Below are 23,723 nucleotides of genomic sequence, written 5' to 3' on the forward strand. Positions count from 1 at the left end.
ATGCGGGATTACACTTTCTCAGTAAAGTACAGATTCTGTTACTTTTAGGGGCCGAGTCCCATCGGGGATTCGAACCCACAGTCTCGGCGTAAGACTCCTAATCGCCAGGATCCGGTTGTATCATTTCTTCATTAACTAATCTCAACATTAAACCTAATGATACATTAAATCCTTAATGCATCATTAGTTAATGGCAACATTAAAAACGGTTAAACTCTAAGTCCGCGATCTAACCCTCTCACTACCCCGGCCTTCACAAAATTGGAAGTCTCACAATTGAAAGTCAAGGTCACGTACTTTGGGTATCCCTCTGACAAGATGGCATCATCTTTACTACCTACATCCCCTGCAGTACACGAGTGATATGTGACAGATTATCCAGACTGCAAATGCAGTGACTGACTAATAAAAACAAATGCAGTATTAAAGTCAAATATACACAGGTTATTGCTAAAAATAAAACGTTTTGATTTGATATTATAGATCTAGTGTTTGCGAAATTCATGTTAGGTGCTGTGGGGAAAAGTTACATATACTCCCACATTTCAAACTTACTGTAACTTTTTATAATGGACTTTCACTTTTCACTGACTAAAGATATTGTCTCTCCACATTTAGCGAAGCTACATCACACCAAATTTTACCCCCATATATAATAAAAATAGATAAAATAATAATAATAGATAAATGCGTCGGGGTTTGATTAATGTGGAGGCTCTTCATGATAAAAATTTATTGTGTACTTTTTACATATTATTTATCGGATGATCCTCTCGTGATGCATGTCAAGACTCATGATGAAAGCAAGGAATTCCGCAGCTATTTTAAGCGTGCCAAGGTTGTTGGACAGAATCTGAAATTTGAGGTTGATTTTGTTTATGGCGATGTACTACTGGACGGTTCAGCGATGGGAGTAAACCAGGTGAAGTCCTTCACCAAGTCTGCCCAGAGTCGGTCATTTGTGGAGAAGCTTTCTGAGAGGCCATTGCATCGTGTGTACATGCAGTGTGTGGAACAGAATAGCAATCCCACCGACTCCTTCGCCTGGATGAAGTCGGCTGGTGTCAAATGTGAAACTGAGGGCTTCCTTTTTGCTGCTCAGGACCAGTCACTTCCCACTCGCAATCGCCAAAATGTGATTCTTAAACAAAATATCAATATGAAATGTCGACTTTGCAATGAATTTACAGAGACTGTCCAACACCTTGTCAGTGGACGCCCTTCCTTGGCACAAACATGATGGCATGGCTCGTTGCTTTTTACTATCGTCTCTCCCATGCCTGTGGCTTTGACTCTGAGGTCCATCTATGGTACGACCCTGAACATTATTATTATTATGTTCAGGGTCGTACCATGGATGGACCTCAGATTAAAGATTACAGATTAAAGATAGTATGCAGCAGAGAGGGTTCGGGTGATCCTGGCACAGTCAGGCTGGTAAGGCTCATCATCAGCTCAGGGCCCTTGCCCCCTCTACACGCAGCCCAGACAGCGAATGGGACTTCTCCCAGGAAACACTGCCTAGTCGAACCCACCAAGAACTTTCCGGAGAATATGAAGGCTCCCCAACACTGTAGCCTTCTACATTACCCAGAGTGTCAGAAGGGCTGTACTCCCGGTGGAGAACCCGGGCACTCTCCTGATCTGCGCCAAGAGTTCAGGAGGTACCAAACCAAGGGCACCGAGAACAATGGGAGTCTGACGACAGTGTACCTGGGATGCAAGCGAGACATTTCAAAGGCGAGGTCCGCATATTTATCATGCTTTTCCTGAATCTTGCCAATCACATTGGTGTCAAAAGGGACAGAAAATTCAATGATATAAATAAATTCATTGGCTTTATCAAAAAGGACAAGATCAGGTTTGTTGGCAGAAATTTTTCTGAGGCTGTATATGGGCCTATTCCACAGAAGTTTGGAAGCATCATTTTCCATGACGCCCTGGATAGCTCCTTGAGCAAGCACTAGTTGCCTGGATAGTGCGCTATATAAATAAATCCTATAATATTTGCCCTTGGTTTGGCACCTCCTGATCTCTTGGCGCAGATCAGGAGAGTGCCCGGGTTCTCCACCGGGCGTACAGCCCTTCTGACGCTCTGGGTAATGCAGAAGGCTGCAGTGTTGGGGAGTCTACATCATATTCTCCGGAAAGGTCTTGGTGGGTTCGACTAGGCAGCGTTTCCTGGAGACGTCCCATTCGCTGTCTGGGCTGCGTGTAGAGGGGACCGGGGCCCTGATGTCACGATCGATGAGCCTTACCAGCCTGACTGTGCCAGGATCGCCCGAAACGTACCCTCTCTGCTGCATTTTCATCATAATCTGTGAAACATAAATAAATAAAAATAATTAAAAATGAAGCCAGGCATACTGTATTTATTTTATTGTACCCTCTGGTGTCTCTTAGTCGCTCTTGCTGTGAAAAATAAAGATAAACTGAATGATTTATACAGTAGGTCAATGTGGGAGGGAAAATATCATGTAAAGAAAAATCATACAATATTATTTTTATATATTCGTCAATTGTCCTTTTTTATCTTCTTCGATAATCAAAATTTGTCATATACATGTATATAGCAAAGAAAAGTACGAACTCTGACATATTCCTTTAATGGTCGTGAAAATCTCTGTGGACGAATACTACAAGCAGGTGCGTTACGGAAAGAGCCGAATGTCGACGGAACCGTAGAGGCGAGTTTGCAAACATTTGGATTGTTTGTGCCCAAGAGGAAATCGTATCGGGCATACCTATTCGTTTCTTTACGTCATCGTGAACTATGACTGACAGTGAGTTGAACTTTTTTTTGTGTTACAGCTTCTGTTTATTTTCTTAAATCATAATATGGAAAGATGACTGCCTGTTGTCCGTCAGGAGGGCATTGCATTAAGTCAGAAAATGTCGTAATTAACCAACTCTGTGGCAGTGTAGATAATTCCTGTATCCCGAAATCAGCCTAACATGTTCAACAAATCAACGTCCATGGTTTCTTTTATGAATCATTATGACTAAAATAGGAGTGACAACCTTGAAATAATTGTGATGGGTCGGTATCGATTTCGACAAGCGTGTTATGAGTTGTTAAAATTTCCCTAATTGTCATGATAATCCTCAAGTTCAAGCAACCTAACCACAGAACTTTATGTACTCTAATCATAGGTTACATTTTTGTTTTATCATTTAGGTTTAAAATTTGTGGTAATAATGTTGATGTTTCATCATGTTCGATAATGACACTGCTCACATTTGGATATACATGCCTCCATTAAAATGATCTGATGAAAATATAAGCCGAAGTAATATGACGTTGGGGGACTATAGTGCACTTTACCAGGCACACCTTTTCACACTTTAGTTACTGCCGTATCGAGGATTGAACTCATTTTGACAGCTTGCATGAATATACATATAATTAGCCAACACCTAACCCGTAATCACAGGCACTATCATAAGTAATTACTTCTCATTTAGTAAGTCATCAGCACCTGGCTGATTACCTTTCTAAGCCAGCGTAAAAGCAATTTTGTTAAAGGTCACCTGCAACCAAAAAATCAAACATAATTAAAACACAATTATCACTCATTCATGACATATAATATACATTGCTGATTATGAAAAAACATATAAACAAAATTATAAGCGTACAATCGCAAAACAAAAGTGCAATATTTTGTACTTGGGTTTACTTCCCAAGAAACGAAGCAGGGATGTGAACTCAGTCAGAGCTAATGGGTGTGCACTTCATAACGGCTGGTTCATTTGCAGATGCCCTCACGGCTCATTGTGTGTGTGTATATATAGAGATGTTAGCTTTTGTATGTACATGCTAATTTTTTGTGTATAACATTTTGCAATCAACAGACATCATAACATGTCTTGTGTACAAGTACCACACCTGCCTGTCTGTGTAATTATATCATGTGACAGAGGCCGAACTCGGGCCATAAATCAATGCGTTTTGTTTATGGTGTATAGCCTGATAGGTGTTAAGTTCAAATTGCATGTGGTCAGTGATCGAAGTTGTGTATTGAATATGGTCATTAGCAGACAGGCAGGCAGACACATAGGTGTCAATAAAACAGAAATTGAGTTTTGTCTGTGACAACAACATATGTATATCACAGTTAGAAATTCTGTCAACATTGCTTTTAAGTATCGAACTGAGAAAGTAAGAAGGACGTGTGGTGAAATAGACAAATTAAATTATATAAACAGTTAAATCGGTAATCTACTGTCATAACGTATAAAAAGCTCTCGCCTGTGAAATAGCAACAAAACATTAGAAAAATAGCTCACACCAAAGCCTTCACCAAGTATACACCGGACAACCCGCTTCCAAGCTTCGGGGACCTATTTCACTGCGCATGTGCTATGAGCGCAGCCCAGCGCAGTGCAGCCCAGCTGTTGAAACCACTTTTCCCCCAAGCGCTGGGGGAAAATTAGTGAATCGTTTGAACTCCGATTTCGTGCGTATTTTTTCATCGCGTTATTTTTCAACTTTATAAGTTGAATTTGCATTTTTGATGCTTTGTTTCGGTAAGTCCATACCAAAAGGTATCAAAATCTGCAAAGTTGTGTTTTACGTTGCATGTGACCTTTAACAAACCTTGGTGAAGATGTAGGAAGGCATTTCCTATTCTTTCGGTACTTACGGATATCAGATGAAAAAATAACACAGACAATTCTTATCATATGAATGCTTGTTGTTTTTAAATGAAGGGCCTTCTCCTCTAACATCTACATCTATCAGCTGCTAGATCCATCAGGTGAATTACCACTCGTGAGCCCGGTGATAATACGATCCGCCATTGACGAAACGATGCTTCTCCCATTCTCGCGGTATTACCAGGAATTAACGTTATTGAGTGTATGTAAGAGCAATCCTGCCAGAAAGGGCGGGCAAAAGTAATGATATGTCCAAGTTGGTATAAACACCCCAATATTTGTGACACTGCAAGATTTTGATCACTCACAGACTTGGGCCACTTCCTAGTTACCAGTCGGTGATGTAAACAACCGATAAGTGTCGCGCATCGGTGATTTCGGCAGAAAACGTGTTTACCGTGAGAATGGGAAACCCGCAAGAATGCGAGACGGACCTATACACAGTGTTCTCATATTTTGTCTGTTTGTTAAAAGAGGTAACAGACACACATCTTACCTAACAACATACACTAATATAAGGAGTAAAGGCATGATTAACCTTGATGATCATAAAGGGATGTTTGATGAGAACGGGGATCCAAGGGAAAGGGTTAGAGTTGGGTCTAACCTATCCTAACCCTAGCACAACTAATCCTAAGGATTGAATAAACACACAAGATATGTGAAGTGAAAACTTGAGTTGGCAGTCGAGCCAGTAATCCTCCAGCAAGCTGCTACAGCTAACATGGTAAGCTGCACTCTTGCTGGTGATAACTGGTCATCAGCCGGTAATGGTCAAATCAGAATGATTTTCAGACGAACCTTCATGCTCTTTAAGCATGTTTAGTTAAACATGTATGTTATTGGAGACCTGTCATTTGTCATACCTGTGTTAAACTTTGTTACCTTGTTATCACGTCAGTATCATAATGTACATCATGTCTTATGTATCATGATACAGGCAGATATGTGATATAGGTGTACTGAGAACCTATGTAATAAGCAATATTCATACATGACAGTGTTTATTTCTACTTTTCAATAAATCTAATTGAATGACAGTGTGCACATGTTCTTTGTATTCCAGATAACAATGACCATGTAGATGCTTTGGGAGCACCTCCTGGGGCAGATGAAGTTGATGCAAGAGGAGGACAAGGAGGGTAAGAAAAATGCATGATGCCTTCACTTATATCATTGTGAATGGCCAGACTCCACTAACATCTTACAGAAATCATGATAATTGCTGATCCCACATACTGGATTATGGCAACAATTGTTTTTGAGACTGACATCCATATTCCACAAAACTGGCCCTCAGAGTATTAAAAAAAACACCTTATTTTTTAGTATTGCTAAACATGTTAATGAACAAGTTTTTCACACAAATGCTGTTCATGTATGGGAACAGTGTGGCCACAATAGCTGATCCTGCATCGTGTGATGTGGAAAGTACTTTCCTCGGGACTGAAAAGGGAGGTGGGGTAGCCGAATGGTTAAAGTGTCCACTCGTCACACTGAAGACCTGGGTCCGATTCCCCACATGGGTACAATGTGTGAACCCCTGCCGGACAATGTTTAAAAATTGCTAAAAGTGGCGCAAAACACTCACTCACTAACGAACGAACGGAAGAACGACTGAGTGGTCCATAAGACTGAATTTTCATGACTGTCATTCATGTCATACAATTTAGGAAATGTTTGGAAGTATTGCCAGACCAGAGAACATTTTTTTTTTACATTTCATGCCGTTCATAGTGCATCAGATATGTAGGGGTCATCTGTAACTGAGGCTTACCTCTAGCCACTGCGGACATTGCCAGAAGGGGTCATTGGGTACATAACAATGAAGATAACATTTCTAGATTTACAGTAAACTGTGTGTATAATGAACTCACTTCTGAAGAACTGACAGCTATAATGAACTGCGATCGTCTTATTATCAGCCACTTCCTGGATATTTTTGGGTCAAAATATGATTTACGAACTATGGTATAACAAACTAGTGGTCCTTTAGAATTCATTATATATTTAACTGTAGTGTACTGTGTAAGCAAGGAAAAAATAAAATTATTTTTCTCTGAGATAGTTTGACAAGAATAAGTATATCATTTTCCTTATCATAAATTTTTATCCAGTGTGTGGTGTTTTTGTCCTGCATTCTGAACACCATTTTCCAAGTAGTGTTTTATGATTTTAGTCTTGTCAGACAGTTGGTATTGATGCCCTTAATACCACATTTGCTACAAGCATGTGATGCTGTAACCATGGTAACATTAACACTGATTACAGCATGCTGATTACACACTGGTCAGACTGCTGAGGTGTGGCTGCTGACTGGCCAAGGCTTGTAATTACTTTCCCTTAGACACACAGTGTCCTTACCGTGACCTCAGGGATGAAAGCTAGTGTTACCTCACATGCAGCCATCTAACAACACTGTACAGAAGGCAGTGGTTGCTAGGCTCAACAAGAGCTGTGTTACCTTTCAGAAGTTTAGACTTATTGATTTGACTGTCAGGATCCTGTTGCTTTTTTTTTTTTTGTTCGTTGGCTTGTTTTTATCTTTCTATGGCCACAGGGTAATCATGGTGACACCGTAGTTGTGGCAATTAAGGTTCTGTGGTAACTAGTACAGTGGCTGTAGAAAACACCTTGTACACTGATTTGAATCATGCTGTTTGACAAGACATTATGACTGATGCTTGATCTAATTACAGAGCCCCAGATAAGATTTAGCTCATGTGGGTACTGTACCCACTGTATTTTTTTGGAGTGGGTATTATGAATGTTGAGTGGGTATTTCATTTTCCGTTACCCACTGCTTTCAAATATGTGCGTATTTCAGTCATTTTACTCACCTAAGTATTACGTCATTGAGTAAGTTTACTAAGCAGGTATGTTCTGCCTCATGTCATACCTAATCAAAACCAACTTAAATATAATGGAAATGATTTCATAAAAAGTCACTCATCCTATACTGACAGTGCAACACTTGTCCTATACTAACAATACAACTTCATAGCATTGATGTCTTTTTTCATTATGCAAGCGATTTTTATAAATATATTCTGTACGCATTTGTTTTAAACTTTTTGCGTATCTAACATTTTAAATGTGTAATTGGTACGCAACAATTATTTTTTCAAAGCCTAATTGGAAATTATCTATCCGTATTTTACCCAGATACGCAGGTTATCTGGGCCTCTGATTGATCTAATTACCTTGTACATGTCATACAAATGGAGCAGTGGGGTAGCCAAGTGGTTAAAGTGTTCGCTTGTCATGGGGAAGACCCGGGTTCGATTCCCCACATGGGTACAATGTGTGAAGCTCATTTCTGGTGTTCCCCGCCGTGATATTGGTGGAATATTGCTAAAAGCGATGTAACTCACTCTCTCACTGTTATACAAATTGCTGCTTAGTTGCCATCTGAATTGGCTGTTGAACAAAGAAAAGAACACCTGTTTCATACCAAGTCTTTACTTTTATTGTTTAAGCATTCACTATGCACAGTTACATACAAACTCTTTCATCAGAACTAGGGTCAATGAGGTAACTTAGTGGTTAAAGTATTCACTCGTCATGCTGCAGAGGCCCAGATAAGCTGCGTATCCGGGTAAAATACGCATAGAAAATTTCCAATTACGCATTGAAAAATAATTGTTGCGTACAAATTACGCATTTAAAATGTTAGATACGCAAAAAGTTTAAAACAAATGCGTACGGAATATATTTATAAAAATCGCTTGCGTAATGACAAAGACATCGATTGCTATGAAGTTGTACTGTTAGTATAGGACTAGTGAGGTCTGTTAATATAGGACTAGTGTTGTACTGTCAGTATAGGATGAGTGATTTTTTATGAAATCATTTCCATTATATTTAAGTTGGTTTTGATTAGGTATGACATAAGGCAGAACATACCTGCTTTGTAAAATGACTGAAATACTCACATATTTGAAAGCAGTGGGTAACGGAAAATGACATACCCACTCAAAATTCATAATACCCACTCCAAAAAATACAGTGGGTACAGTACCCACATGAGCTAAATCTTATCTGGAGCTCTGATGCTGATGGCATGGTTTCAGTTCCCACAGTCAGTGCAGTGTGAGAAATGCCATTTGGTTTCTCTACCCTGATGATGCTTAACACAGAAAATGTCCATCCATGTCATTGATATTTGCTTACTAGTTTATCCAGTGTCCTGTAGTATCCAATGTCCCTGATGTATGATATATACTCTAAACCAGGTATACCCTCACCACCATAACAAGGTGAGGTGAAATTGGGTTAACGTCGTGCTTGAGAATATTTCGCTCATATGACGATGTGCATGCGTGTGTATGTGTATGTGCGTCTGCTTGTACTAGCGCAGACTTAAGCTGGTTTTATAGTGCTAGCCCACTGAGATACCATGCCGCAGTGAAGCATGAATACCCCACTCAGACACATTATACTGACCCCGAACTGACCAGTCCTTGTTGTACCCATTAATGCCGAACGCCAGGCAGGGACCAACAAGTACCATATTTTAACGTCTTTTGGTATGACGCGGTCGGGGATCGACCCGCGACTTTCCGCTCTCTGGGCGGATGCTCTAACCACTACACCACGGAGGTGATCCCACCATAACAAGGCTGAAACACATCGAATGAAATGCCACCCAGTACAAGTGGCTTACAGTCCAAAGTACAGTTAAGTGATTAAGTAGGCTGATAAACTTCATGTATATTGTTTTCAAGCAAAGAATCATGTGGTTAAAAGCGCAGTTAAGATTATTGCCCTTACACAGCCCCAAGCAGGCACACTTAAGTGAGTGAGTGAATTTAGTATGACGCCGCTTTTTACTACACAGTTTTAGCAATATTCCTGCAATATCAAGGCAGGGGACACCAGAAATGGGGTTCACACATTGTACCCATGTGGGGAATCAAACCTGGGTCTTTGGCGTGACGAGTGAATGCTTTATCAACTAGGCAACCCCACTGCCTCCACACCTATGTGTGTGGCTGCTTGTATTAGTATGGGATAGTACCAGTTTTATGGAGCTAGCCTTTTGAGGTACCATACTGCTGTATAACATGGATACTGACTCCGAGCTGATCAGTCCTTAATGTCCACTAATGACAGGCAGGGGAACAATAACTACCATCTATTAACTTGATGAACGTCTTTTGGAGATCGGAACTCTGCCATAACAGTCTCCAAGCGGATGCTCGATTCAATGTTTAACATTCCAGTAGCATCATTGGTAAATATTTTCTAGTCAGCATGTCCCTACTGTTCAGATTGATAGCTGGAAGTTTATGTTTATACTTAAAGTGTACCAGATATTCCAAAAAGAAGTACATTCTTATGATTCTATTCCAAGCCAACATGAGCAAGGGGAAATCTGTGAGAATTTTATACTGTAACCATGGTAACAGCAATCTCTTGAGCTAGAGATGCCAGATAGGAAATTAGAATATTTGTTGGCAAGGCAAGTTCAACAACAAACCTGCCATGGTACTAATGTCTGAATGACTAACACACATGACGCTGTGACTGTACATACAGCTGACATACAGTATGCTATGCAGTATGATGCTCAAGTCAGTACTGGCTGCACCAGCTGGGAAGAATCAATAGACTTGCTCACCTGTCATGCCCAACTGGGAATTTGAGTTATGTTGTTTCATATCATTACTTTGAATCAACTTTTGATTAAAGTAAATGTTTGAAATATGTGAAATAGTATAAAAGAATTCATACCAGGGTTAAAAATATCTTCTGTTAAGCATTAAGTGACAGTTACACAGTTAAAACCACAAGGGAAGGGTTAAAGTGAGTGAGTTTAGTTTCACGCCGCTTTTAGCAATATTTTAGCAATGTCATGGCAGGGGACAGCAGACATATTGTACCCATGTGGGGAATCGAAGTTTCGTCTTTGGTCAAACACTTTTACCTCTAAGTCATCCCATTGCCCCTAAAGAGTCTTAGAAAGCTGACATTTGATGGGCTAAAAACATGCTATAATGTCCAGGTAGAGTACCATGAAAAGCAAGGCTGATAAGTTCTTAATTAATTCATTTTAGAATGGAAGTGGAATAAAACTATTATAACCAGTCCTACTTCTCTAAATATATACAACAATGCATTAGGAAGGCTCATTGTGATCAATACAACATACAACAGAAGCTTTGCAGTGTTTGTGAATATCACAGTGTATGAAATAAGGCTTGTCCAACTGTCCGAGACAGGCTAGATTTCTGACATGCAGTCTAAATTTACAGTATATATATTATATGTATATTCTATACATCTGAGTAATTTGCTTTGGATTCTCTGGTCTGGTCTGGTTAAATATTTAAGTTACCAGCCCTGATGTCTTGCTGGGTTTTTGGCTTACACTAATGTTATCCTTGTAATAGTCAACATAACAATTTTCCTTCGACTTCCAGAGGTGGACAAGCAGGTGGACAAGCAGGTGGACAAGCACCTGTTTACACAGAGGCAGAGTTCCTTGCTGAAAAATACAAGATGAACCACGCGAATCGGGGCCTGGCTGTTATTCTCAACAACCGCGATTTTGACCGCCACACAGGCATGGGAATAAGGACAGGAACTGACGTAGATGCCTCAAGTATATATCAGCGGCCTCAAAGCTCTCGGTTTCACAGTGCAGATGCATACAAACAAGACAACAGGAGAGATGAAAACCATTATGGATAAAGGTGATTGGCAGATGTTTATTTAGCACCTCTTCTATCCTATCTGGTTGATTTCATCATCATTCATTGGTTTAAGTGCAGGGGCGGATACAGGATTTTCGTTTGGGGGGGGTGCACCCCAATCCTCGGAACCCTGGGCATAAAACATGTAGTACATTTGGAACACTCTTTGTGTGTGGGGGGGGAGAGGGGGGGTGTGCGCGCACCCCCGCACCCCCCTCTGGATCCACGCATGAAGTGTGACATCTAGGCTTGATAACTACTAGTTGGTAGTGCTGGAGTGATTGATCAAATAATTTGTCAATCAATCGATCTTGCTATTTCCACACTCAGGAATGTTATGGGATGGCAGCCTGTAAATAATTGCATGTGGACCAGTTTTGTCCTTATCAGGTTACAAATTTAATTTTTCCTTATCCTGACTCATGCTTATTTGCTTGTCTTCTTCCTCTTGCGAACATAGTGGAACACTTGTATCTCCTTATTGAAGCTCCCTTCAATAAAACGTACATAAAATCACTACTCACCAGAGTTATCCCTGTTTCCGGTTTTGGCGGGAAAAGTGGTGCCACTGTTTTCCCACGCTTCACTCTCTCCTTCTTCGCCCTGTGAGCAGGTTGTGAGAGCGCCTGTGTCTCCTATACGGCACTATATCCTTTTATTACTAAGTTAGTCACCTCTATTATACTTTATAGAGGTTTAGCTAGTATCCTTCAACAATATGGTTTCATATTTAATCGCATTTAGCACTGTTTATTCACGGGTTAGTCCGTGTTTGTTCAGTTGTTTACGTTCATGAAAAACTGTTCCAATTGTAGATTACGCTTTCTCTGCTGCTGACCCTCATCAATTGTGCCCTAGCTGCACGGTACCATGTTCTTTCAGCTCCCGCTGCATTAATTGCAAGCATTTAACTACTTGTGCATTTAATAAATACCTTCTTTAAGCGTCCTTAGATGTGCTGCAGATAGGTCTAGACAGGTTAGTCCAGTCATGGATAAATCAGCGAGTCCCTCACCAGTCAACTGCTGTCTGGCGACCCCCCTTCCGCCTGGTGTTCCGCTGGAGTTTCCCTCGAGGAGAGGCGTGGGATGAAGTCCGCCACCTCCAAGAAGAGACCTGCTACTCCGACATCCCGCCGTCTCAGCCTAAGACTTCGAAATCGTCAACCACCCAGCGCAGCCTCCGCACTTCAGAGCGCGTCCACCACCACGGGGAAGTCAGCGCAGACAACACGGACTTTCTCAGCCGAGATTGTCCCGTTGACGGAACAGGGACTCTACGATGATCAACCGATCATTATCCCAGAGGTTCATCCCAAGAAAAGACCAGTCTCAGCTACGGAGACTTCAGCGCAGATCTCCACGCAACCCGAGGTATCTACGCTGACAACAGATGAGCGTCCTGTGGGCCACGTCGCTATCACCGCAGAAAGGGCAGCGCTACTACCACCGCAGACCTTCAACCCGGGGGACTTTATGCAGCAGTTCTCCCAACAAATCATGGAGATGATGGAGCAGCGTTATGGCCTGGAGAAGAAGTCACAGCCAGCCCACAAAGAGGTCCCGAGCCTTCGTGAAGTCTCCAACGCAGACGTCGTGCATGAGGGGCCCTCCATCAACGTGACATCTGCCAGCAGATCTACACGTCAGGACCAGCCTGCGCGAAGTTCGACTCAACCATCCCCTGCGGCGGACTCGGACGATCAGCATTCGCGAAGGCGTTCGCGAAGGACCAGTCGCCAGCGCTAGCGTTATCCCCAGACCAGCGCCTATCCCCAGATGCGGAATCAGATGATCAGCGTTCGCGAAGGCATTCGTGAAGGGCTTCAGATACAGTATCCAAGACATCTTCCGCATCACGCAGATCGTCGAGGGATTCGCTGAGACATTCGCGAACCCACAGTCGCTCATCTCCGCGCAGGTCTCCGCGCAGGTCACCCTACAGACGCAGTTCGCCGGGCCACTCGCCACACAGATCTCCACGCAGGTCTCCGCGCAAGTCTCCACGAAGGTTGCCACACAAGTCTCCGTGCAGGTCTCCGCGCAGGTCTCCACACAGGTCACCACAGTCACAAAGGACTCCACCTCCATCACCATCGGAGGAGGATCAACGTCCCTTACTTAACACTCCTGTCATTGAGGATGACGGTGGGATCATCTTTTCGGACGCTGAAATACGCTACTGGATGGCCAACGGTCTAGACTTGGCATCACCATCTAAGGATGATAATCCGGCTCATACCTATCTCATGCAGGATGATGATGTCGACACGATCACTCTCCCTCCGATGGATCCCATCGCAGCGGTCCCAGAGAACCTGGACGCAGCCTTCAAGTCAGCCACAAAAGCCCAGGCGCCGCATCTACCACAGTTCAACGCCAAAAAGTTCTCCTTCCACAACATGGATCCATTCCTGAAGGCACAGGACATCGATGAGAACTTCAAAGTCATCAGTGATGCCAAGGCCAAGTCTTACAACATTGAAGACAAAAAGTTGAAACTATGACCAGGCGCATGTTCTTCGGCCTCAACAGATCAAGGACAGTCAACGAAACGCTCATCGCTAAATTCTGAGACTCTACTGCGGAAGAAGATAGGATGATATATTCTGCCCTCCTTATGCAGAAGAAGGACCAACAGTTTATGACAGACCATCTCTCATCCATCTCCGCAGCGCTGACACTGGCACGTCGACAAGGTCTCCTCGCCTCCTGCAGTTGGAGTGAGCACTTTACCAAGTCACTCTACACAGCCCCGTGGTCAACTCCTTCGATCTTCGCTGGAGGAATCGACGAGGTTGCCAAGGAAGTTACCAAAGACTCGAGGGAGGTCCTAATGATCAAGTCCATAGATACTCTGGCCAGCGTCATCAGGCAGACATCCCAGCGCTACTCGAGCAAGTCCAAGTTTCCTGGGATACAGAGAGCACGGGACAAGAAAATGGGTAGCTCCAGAGGCGGAAAAAGTTCCTTTCGTCGCCCAGCCGGCAACTACAGAGCAAGGTCCGGACGAGGCAGGGCACCCAGAGGGGCCAAGGATTATCAACGATGAAAGAAGGGTTCGGAACGACTGGAGTCTTCCACCCCCAGCCGTTCCTGTACAACCTTCACAAGTGGGTGGATGCCTTCAGCTACACTGGGAAAACTGGGGAATACTTCAGATCCGTTTGTATCCAACATCCTAAGAGACGGATATCGCATACAACTACAGGCCGCTCCACCGCTTACAGTCGACCCTCACAAGTTCGACTTCAAGACTCATCAGATAGAGAAGTTACGAGAGGCGGTCTCATCTCTACTAGTAAAGCGAGCCATAGATGTCGTAGATCAAACCAACATCACGCCAGGTTTCTAATCCCCAGTTTTCTTAGTGCCCAAGAAAAACTCCAAAGAAAGTTCCGACTCATCTACAATATGAGCACGTTCAACAGAGACTATCTGAGCAGACCTCCCAAGTTCCGCATGATACATCTACCTCAACTAATCCACCTCGTCCGTCCGATGGACTACATGGCCAGCATAGATCTACAGGACGCCTACCTGCATATTCCTGTACATCCAGACACGAGGAAGTACCTCAGGTTTACACTGGACGGGCTACATTACCAATGGAAGGTCCTGCCATTTGGAATATCATCGGCCCCTGGTTGTTTACAAGGGTGATGAAACCCATAGTCATATATCTACATCATCGAGGTCTACACAGTGCCTTTTACCTCGACGACAGGATTCAAGTACATCAAGATCCCAAGCATCTCAGACTACAGTTGAACTTTACCATCAAACTGCTTACACAGCTGGGGTGGTTAGTGAATCTACTCATTTGGACATAGAACCTACGCAGGACCTGCAGTTCTTAGGCATCAGATTTCAGAACCGCAGAACCGCGTCGTCGTACCAGAGGACCGATGGCTCAAGATTCAACAGACAATCCCACAAGCCCTACTCTCTCCGTGGCCACTACGACAGTGGCAGAGTCTGTTGGGTCTCCTCACGTCTGCACAAGACATGACAGCCAGAGGGAGATTACAGCTACGCCCGCTACAGGTCCTCATCAATGCTCATCTCGACGACCCAGACCCCTTCGGTCTCCCGGACTACCTCAGACCTCATCTACTATGGTGGACCCAGAGAGTGAATGTCTGCGAAGGCATCTATCTAGCAGAGCCGGAGTGCAAGACTCATCTGTATGTGGACGCGTCACTCCAAGGTTGGGGAGCACATCTCGACAACGATGTGGCAGCCGGGAAATGGACCAAGGAAGAGAAAAGTCTGCACATCAACATGCTGGAAATGCAAGCAGTCGTCAACGCCATACTCCATTGGAGCAACATTCTACAGAATGCTCATCTCATGGTACACACGGACAACTCCACAGTGGCGTTCTACATAAACAAGCAAGGATCAACACGATCATTGAACCTGCTGGACCTCTGCTTTCAACTGTTCGACCTAATCGACGATCTGAACATCCACATAAGAGCATGCCACATTCCAGGAGCCAAGAATGTCATAGCAGACGCACTCTCCCGTCCAACTCAACCATGTCCGACGGAATGGATGCTACATCCCGAGATCTTCAAACAGATCATCAAGGAGATAGGAGCCCCACTGATAGACCTCTTCGCCACACGTTTCAACAATCAGCTGACAACATTCGTCTCTCCAGTACCAGATCCACGAGCGTGGGCAACGGACGCTCTCAGCATATCCTGGGAAGGACTAAACGCATACGCGTTTCCACCGCCAGCGCTACTACCGAGGGTATTGCAGAAAATCAGCCAGACCAGGAACCTCCAACTGATTTTGGTCGCGCCCTACTGGCCAGCGAGAATGTGGTTCCCCATTCTCATACAAGAACTAGGACTACCAGAGTGGTCGAATCTACTCGTACATCCTCACACAAAGCAGGCGCACGGCAACCCAGGGACATTCCAACTACACGTGTGGACTGTATCAAGGGGTGCTTGAACAAGAGAGGGTACTCCGCCAGAGCAGCGAAAGCAGTGACACTAGCTTTACGCAAGTCTACACGCAACTTGTACGACGACAAGTGGCGAAGCTTCGAGACATACGCGGCAAGAAAAGGTTTTTCAGCCAGAAAAGCAACACAACCTCAAGTGGCGGACTACCTTTGTCACCTACGGCAAACAAAGCGGTTAAAAGGGTCTACACTCTCAACATACCTAGCGGCATTGAGCTCAGTCATTACTATGAGGACAGGTGCCAAGCTAACGAAAGTAGCAGAGTTACTGGCCTTACTACGCTCTTATAAATTGGAGGACCAACAACAGAGATTCAAAGCTCCGGCGTGGGACCTCAACGTTGTTCTACGACATCTCACCAGTGACGTCTACGAACCATTAGAGACGACATCCTTCGAATTCTTGACACAAAAGACACTGTTCCTGCTATCCCTAGCAACAGCAGCCAGGATGTCGGAAATACATGCTCTAGACTACGAGAGAACACGTTTTGATGAAAATCAAAACACAGTGCATATGGGACTACGATGGGATTTCATCGCAAAGAATCAACTGCCAAGTCAACCGGACAGACAGTTCCACGTCCCAGCATTATCCTCCGTCCTCGGACCACAAGATACGCATGACTTATCTTTGTGCCCAGTGAGAGCATTGAAAATATATCTACAACGATCCAGAACTAGGAGACGCAAGTCCAAGCGACTTTTCGTCCCAATATCGACAGCGACACAGACGGAGGTCTCCCGCACTCTGATATCAATCTGGATCAGAACTGTCATACTCTGGGCCTACAAGGCAGCAGGACTTGATCCTCCAAGAGCCTCCAACCCACACAAAGTTAGAGCTCTGGCGTCAACACTCGCTCTACATGGGAATTGCTCGTTACAGACGATAATGGAGGGCTGCTTCTGGAAATCAGACATGGTGTTTGCAAACCACTACTTGAGAGATATCGCCACCGAGGACGTCTCAGGCATTCACCATTTCGGCCCACTGGTTGTCGCACAACAATTGACAGTTCCTCAAAGACGCTGAGACGAACTCTCGCTCTTTTATCACATGACTTACCAAGCCTACACTCAGCAGAGTTCTGCTTAAGTCGAAATGCACGTCTAACGACTAGCATAAGTGATATGAACCAGTACTTGTAAGAATACTCGTATAGGAAAGGGTCGCTTCTACACTTGATGCTTGCATCAAGAAATGGAGTCGCAAAATCCACATAAAAATGTTAACAGAAGAAAGGACCAAAAGTTAACAATCAAAAAGCAGCTGAAAGGACAGGGTCATAAACAGCAGCAGAGATTAGCACAGTGCCAATAATGGTTCCCATAGGGGTATATATTGACGTAAATCACTACTACGACGAAATCCTAAAGTTTTTTCCGCCTCCAAATCCTTCGGATTCTACAAGCAAATAAGCATGAGTCAGGATAAGGAAAAATATGTAATTTTCTGAATAAAATTGATATTTTATACTTATCCTGACTCATGAGGTAAGCCCTCCCAACCTCCCCACTAGACACTTTGGATTTCCCTGCAAATTCAAGTGTCGGGCTCATTATCAGGAGAGAGTGAAGTGTGGGAAAACAGTGGCGCCACTTTTCCCGTCAAAACCGGAAACAGGGATAACTTTGGTGAGTAGTGATTTTATGTACGTTTTATTGAAGGGAGCTTCAATAAGGAGATACAAGTGTTCCACTATGTTCACAAGAGGAAGAAGACAAGCAAATAAGCATGAGTCAGGATAAGTATAAAATATCAATTTTATTCAGAAAATTACATTATTGAGTCTGCCCAAATTAATGTTGAGTCCTAGCCCCAAATACAGTAGTTTGTAAGCATTATTTACAGTTTTCTGTTAATATTTGAACTAATTTAATTGGACTTACTAGGCCAAACAGATCTTTACTAAACAAACAGCTTTGGATGAGGGTGACAGACCTGTGAGTTAAAAGTCCTATGGAGTTCTTGAAAGGTATTTGGAACCCATGAAGATCTGGGTTAAAATTGGTCTTCAGTAACCCATGCTTGTCGTAAGAGGCGTCAAACGGGATTGGGTGGTCAGACTTGCTGACTTGGTTGACACGTGTCATCATATCCTATTGCGTAGATTGACGATCTTGCTGTTGATCACAGGAGTGTTTGTTCAGACTCAATTATTTACAGACCGCTGCCATATAGCTGGAATATTGCTGAGTGCGGCATAAAACTAAACTCACTCACTCACTTCACAAGTACATGACACCTTTTATGGAGAACATGAAGGATAAAAAGAAGTTATCTATAACAGGTGTCATGTATTCATGTTTATGTCCTGTATGTGGTACTATTTTTCTTGTCGCCTGATCGAATGTGTACAGCCTGAATATAGATACAGCTCTGTTCATCTGCTGATCGTCCTGGGATCAAACCTGTCAGGTGTTGTTAAACAAAGTGTATTTACTGTGACAGCCGCCAGTCAAGACTACTCTAACAGCGACTGCTTCGCCTGTGTCATCCTGTCTCATGGAGAGGAGGGGGCTGTCTATGGTACAAATGGACCCATTGAAATCAAGGACCTTGTAGACCCATTCAAGGGACATAGATGCCTGTCACTTGCAGGCAAACCTAAACTGTTCTTCATACAGGTAAATCAACTATTTCAATATGAATTTTTAGCATTACAGTGAATCCAAATTTGATACATGCACAGGTAGCCTAGTCAGCCAGAGTAACATGATCAACATGGGGGCGGTGGGGAAGCCTGATGGTTGAAGTGTCATGCCGAAGACGTGGGTGCAATGTGTGAAGCCCATTTCTTGTTACCCTGCCATGATATTGCTGAAATACTGCTAAAAGCGTACAACCATACTCACTCACGATATCAACATGTGCTTGAGTTTGAGTGAGTGAGTGAGTTTGGTTTATGCCGCTTTTAGCAATATTCAAGCAATATCACAGTGGGGTACATCCAGAAATGGGCTTCACACATTGTACCCATGTGGGGAATCGAACCCAGGCCTTTGGCGTCGCGACCAAACACTTTAACCACTGGGCTACCCCACCACCCTACTTGAGTTTGAATACTGGTTCGGACTGATAATGTTTCTAGAATATCAGTACCATACCTGCGCTTGTGGTTTCAGCCAACTGTTGAAGACCTATATCTCTCAGCAGAGCTCGATTTTTGCAAAATACAGCCCCTTGTTTATACCAAGTTGCACCCAGTGCGTGTTAATATTATACTGTTCAAAGAACACAGACTTCAGCTTGAAAACATATAAGGGAACTGCATGGAGCAGTGATTCTGATGACTACACAGTGACTGAATGACTGTTACTGTTAATGAAATGTTATGAAATATGATATAATGATCTTACCAGACCAAGAATATTATTGTTATGATGATATTCTAAATCATCAACACCCAAACTTAAGCGTGGTGGGCAAACTGGCTAAAGCGCCAGGCTAGTGATCCAGCAAGCTTGAGGTGACAGGATCAAGCCCACCTGTGACCGGGTGTAAAAACCTTGGAATCAACTTTGTTTGCAGACTCTTTCAGTGTTGTCACAGTACAGTCCACAACCCTGTGCACTTAAAAGATCCCACAAATCCATTGGTATATGACCAGATGGTGGCCACATGAATACGTGCAAACACCTAGTTGCAGGTACAGCAACGTGCAGTAAACTTGGACAAAGTACTGAGACCATGTGTCCCAGTCCACCCAGCTGTTAATGGGTACTTCATAAAGATGGGAAAGCCACACTATCTCGGTGCGCCTAGTGGCTGCAAGAGTTGTATGATCCCCAGGGAGTTGAGATTGATAATACGACATGCCGTTGAGATTGACATCCAGTGATCGAGGGAAAAACAAAGCGCCTTTGAGCAGCTGAGCTGGATATCGGCGCAACTGATATCAATGTTAGTATGTATGTTAAGCATGACAAATGTATATAAACAGTTTATTTACTGTCATATGTTGAGCAGATATCAGAAAATAAATAAACCAAAGCCTACCGCGTATGCTGGTGCAACCTATTATTGTATGTGGTGCAGCCTTGAGTTATGTCTGGTGCAGCCCGAGCGGTTTTCATGTGTGGTGCAGACCTAGTTATGTGTGGTGCAGCCTAAGCATTATGTCTGGTGCAGCCTAGTTATGTCTGGTGCAGCAAGGTTATTACCTGCTGTAGTGAACAGACTTCCGCTCCAGAAATGATGAAATTGTTTTCTATTGAACTGTAGGGCTGCAACGATTCGGTTTGATTTATCAAAAATCGGATCTGACACCTTAGTTTTGATTTTCGATAACCATTATCACTATTTCGATTCGATATTTGAATACCTATTTAAATTATTTCCACACAGCCAGAACGTAGTTTTGATTCCAACTCAAACTGAGCAGTTTCGCGAGTTGAAATAAGGCGAACCGTGATTTGATGCCGGGCTAATTATCCAGTGAGAATTGTTGTTCGTAGACATAGCCAAGTTGACGTGTGGTGGATTTCACGGAAAAAAAAACTTGTTTATTTACTGACTATATGAAATCTGATATTTTTACTTGTATGGAAAATCAAAAATATAATGATCGAATGGAGGGTCCAATATCGAGAATCGAATCGGTGTTGGGTGAATTGTTGCAGCCCTGTTGAGCTGCAGTGATATCGATTCAGCTTCAAGTGTGGTGGTGTGTTTTCCTCTTCAGCTGAGTTTGCATAATTTTCAGCTTCAACAGGATGGTGTAATTTCCATATCAGCCGAGTTCACATAACTTCAGTTTGACCTGGGGTGATTTGATTTCAGCTTCTACTTTGATCATGATTTCAGGCATGTAGAGGACAAGGCCTAGCTGAAGGTGTTGATGTCAGCTTCCACTGATTGATCATGATTTCAGGCATGTAGAGGACAAGGCCTAGATGAAGGGGTTGATGTCATTTGATTTCATGTAGAGGACAAGGCCTAGATGAAGGTGTTGATGTCAGCTTCCACTTTGATCATGATTTCAGGCATGTAGAGGACAAGGCCTAGATGAAGGTGTTGATGTCAGCTTCAACTTTGATCATGATTTCAGGCATGTAGAGGACAAGGCCTAGATGAAGGTGTTGATATCAGCTTCTACTTTGATCATGATTTCAGGCATGTAGAGGACAAGGCCTAGATGAAGGTGTTGATGTCAGCGATGCTCTAGGAACAAAGGGAGATGGAGACGATGATGTTGAGATGGCCCCCGTCACCTACAGGATCCCCACAGAGGCAGACTTCCTCATGGCGTACTCTGTCGTCCCAGGTGGGTAGCTGGTAGTGGTGCAGCTTTGAACCACATCTTACACTCCTGAAACAGCTTTGGTCAAAACTAATCAATATCCCGAAGGAGTCCCTACCCTAATTATAAATACTGAAGTATTTGGGGCTCATAATTTTCATTTTCCAGTGTATCACCTTTCTATGGGGTACAATGTATGGAGCCCATTTCAGGGCTGGAGTGTGAAGCCCATTTCTGGTGTTCCCTGCCGTGATATTGCTGGAATATTGCTAAAAGCGGCGTAAAAGCATATTCACTCACTCATTCTATTTAGTTAAGTGAGGGAGTATGGTTTTACACCACGTTCAGCATCCAACAATATCACAGTGGTGGACACCAGAAATGGACTACACACATTGTACCCTTGTGGGGAATCAAACCCAGGTCTTCAGCATTATGAGCCTATGCTTTAACCACTAGGCTACCCCAACGCCCCTATTTAGTTAAGTACCCATTCCCAGCATCACCCCAAACCAACCAATGATATCTCTTGTAAAATACATATATATTTTTCCATTTCACTTGCAGGGTATTTCTCGTGGCGGAACTCATCCCGGGGTTCCTGGTTCATCCAGGCCTTGTGTGTTGTTCTGGAAAAGTATGCGGAAAAAATGGACGTCATGACAATGATGACTCGAGTGAACAAACTTGTAGCGTATGACTTCGAGTCAAATGCAAGCAAGGAATTCATGAATAGGAAAAAACAGATACCTTGTATAACCTCGATGTTGACGAAAGATTTATATTTCCCACCATGTAATTGAATATGGAAATGGAAGTTGTCTTTCTGATTGAATCCAAAACAGTTCAATGCCTGTCAAGCTGATGGTGGATAAAGAAAATAAGGAAACGTTTGCAGGTGTTAAAGTATATTTTTGATGTCATTGAACATGTTGACATAGGGACTGTTGGGGGAGGGGGATGATGATGATTTTAAGGGGAGGTCACCCATTTTTATTCTGCGGAGGTAGGGGGGTCAGCAATTTTGCCCACATGTACTGCGGGGGGCTCAGCAATTTTGTACATAAAAATATAAAGAAATTATGCTTAAAACTTTTGGGAAGGGGGCGGGTGGGGTCATTGATTTTGTACATGAGATGCAGGGGGTGGGGGGTGTCACTTTGTAATGAAATTTTAGTGGGGGTCATTCATATTGTACATGCTTCTGCATAAATCATCATCATCAACCCACCCCTCCCCTGCCATAAATTATGAATGGTCCCTAATATGTGATAAGGCGAAATATAATTTGTGTATTTCACGACCCATTTCACGTTGGCCATGGTGGAATTATGCCCACTGCCCCAGACCAACTTTGTTAATGTTAAAAGTGTCTTTATTGTGAGTAGAGAACAATGGACTTGCGAACATTTCAGGGGTATTCCTATGTGTTGACACTATTCAGGCTAGTAATGTCCCAGGTCGGACAATAAAATATTTCATGAACATGAAAGATTTTTGTTCTTTTTAAGAGAAGCATGACAAGAAACAGGATTGTGAAAGGTTCGCTTCTGTGTTGAGTGACACCTCAGTCTCATCCTGCTACGTCTATTGCATATTTACATGTCCCTTTCCCGACATGAGTCAACATGTTCAATGAGGTTTTCACCATTGATGAGCTCTTTTGTTAGTAGTCTTTGAAGTCTGAAGTCACCACCACCAGTCCATCTGTAGAACCAAGCAGAGGCTACCATCTGTTCACATTGCACTATTAGCAATGGACTAAAGGCTAACAGTTTGACCTGGCCTGTTTGTGTTATGATTGGTAGATATAAAGTCTATACTTCCTATAATATTTTATATAAACTTCAATATATGTCAAAAGCATTTCTTTGTTTTCACGATCATACCATGACCTCGATGCTTTGTAAGTTCCTCGAGTTTATGGCATGAAGCTAGGAAGATTTTGGTTTGATTTAAAACTAAGGATGATGGACACTTGTCTTGAAGGACCTTTTAGCCATCATGACAAGTTGTGGAATGGAAGATAACCAAAGTAATACTGTTTGAATCCATTTTGTTTTTAAAGAGAGGTCTAGACTTGAGAGGGCTAGCTTTGAGTTAGTTTGCAGTCATATCAAGATTGCTTGAACTCTTC

At 43.1% G+C, this 23,723-nt stretch overlaps 1 protein-coding gene across 1 annotated transcript; it reads left to right on the forward strand.

The window, feature by feature from the left end:
* The first annotated feature begins 2,650 nt into the window (after nucleotides 1-2,650).
* On the forward strand, nucleotides 2,651-23,073 carry LOC124277144. The gene is made up of 8 exons (XM_046712799.1): nucleotides 2,651-2,783; nucleotides 5,726-5,801; nucleotides 11,085-11,354; nucleotides 13,260-13,776; nucleotides 13,983-14,301; nucleotides 18,796-18,971; nucleotides 21,460-21,610; nucleotides 22,154-23,073. The coding sequence occupies exons 1-8, from the start codon at nucleotides 2,774-2,776 to the stop codon at nucleotides 22,387-22,389; spliced, it is 1,755 nt and encodes a 584-aa protein (XP_046568755.1). The 5' UTR covers nucleotides 2,651-2,773; the 3' UTR covers nucleotides 22,390-23,073.
* The last annotated feature ends 650 nt before the right edge of the window (nucleotides 23,074-23,723 follow it).

Source organism: Haliotis rubra, unplaced genomic scaffold (assembly GCF_003918875.1).
Source record: "Haliotis rubra isolate DU_JTF1 unplaced genomic scaffold, ASM391887v1 Scf219, whole genome shotgun sequence".
NCBI classification, from domain to species: Eukaryota; Metazoa; Mollusca; class Gastropoda; order Lepetellida; family Haliotidae; genus Haliotis; species Haliotis rubra.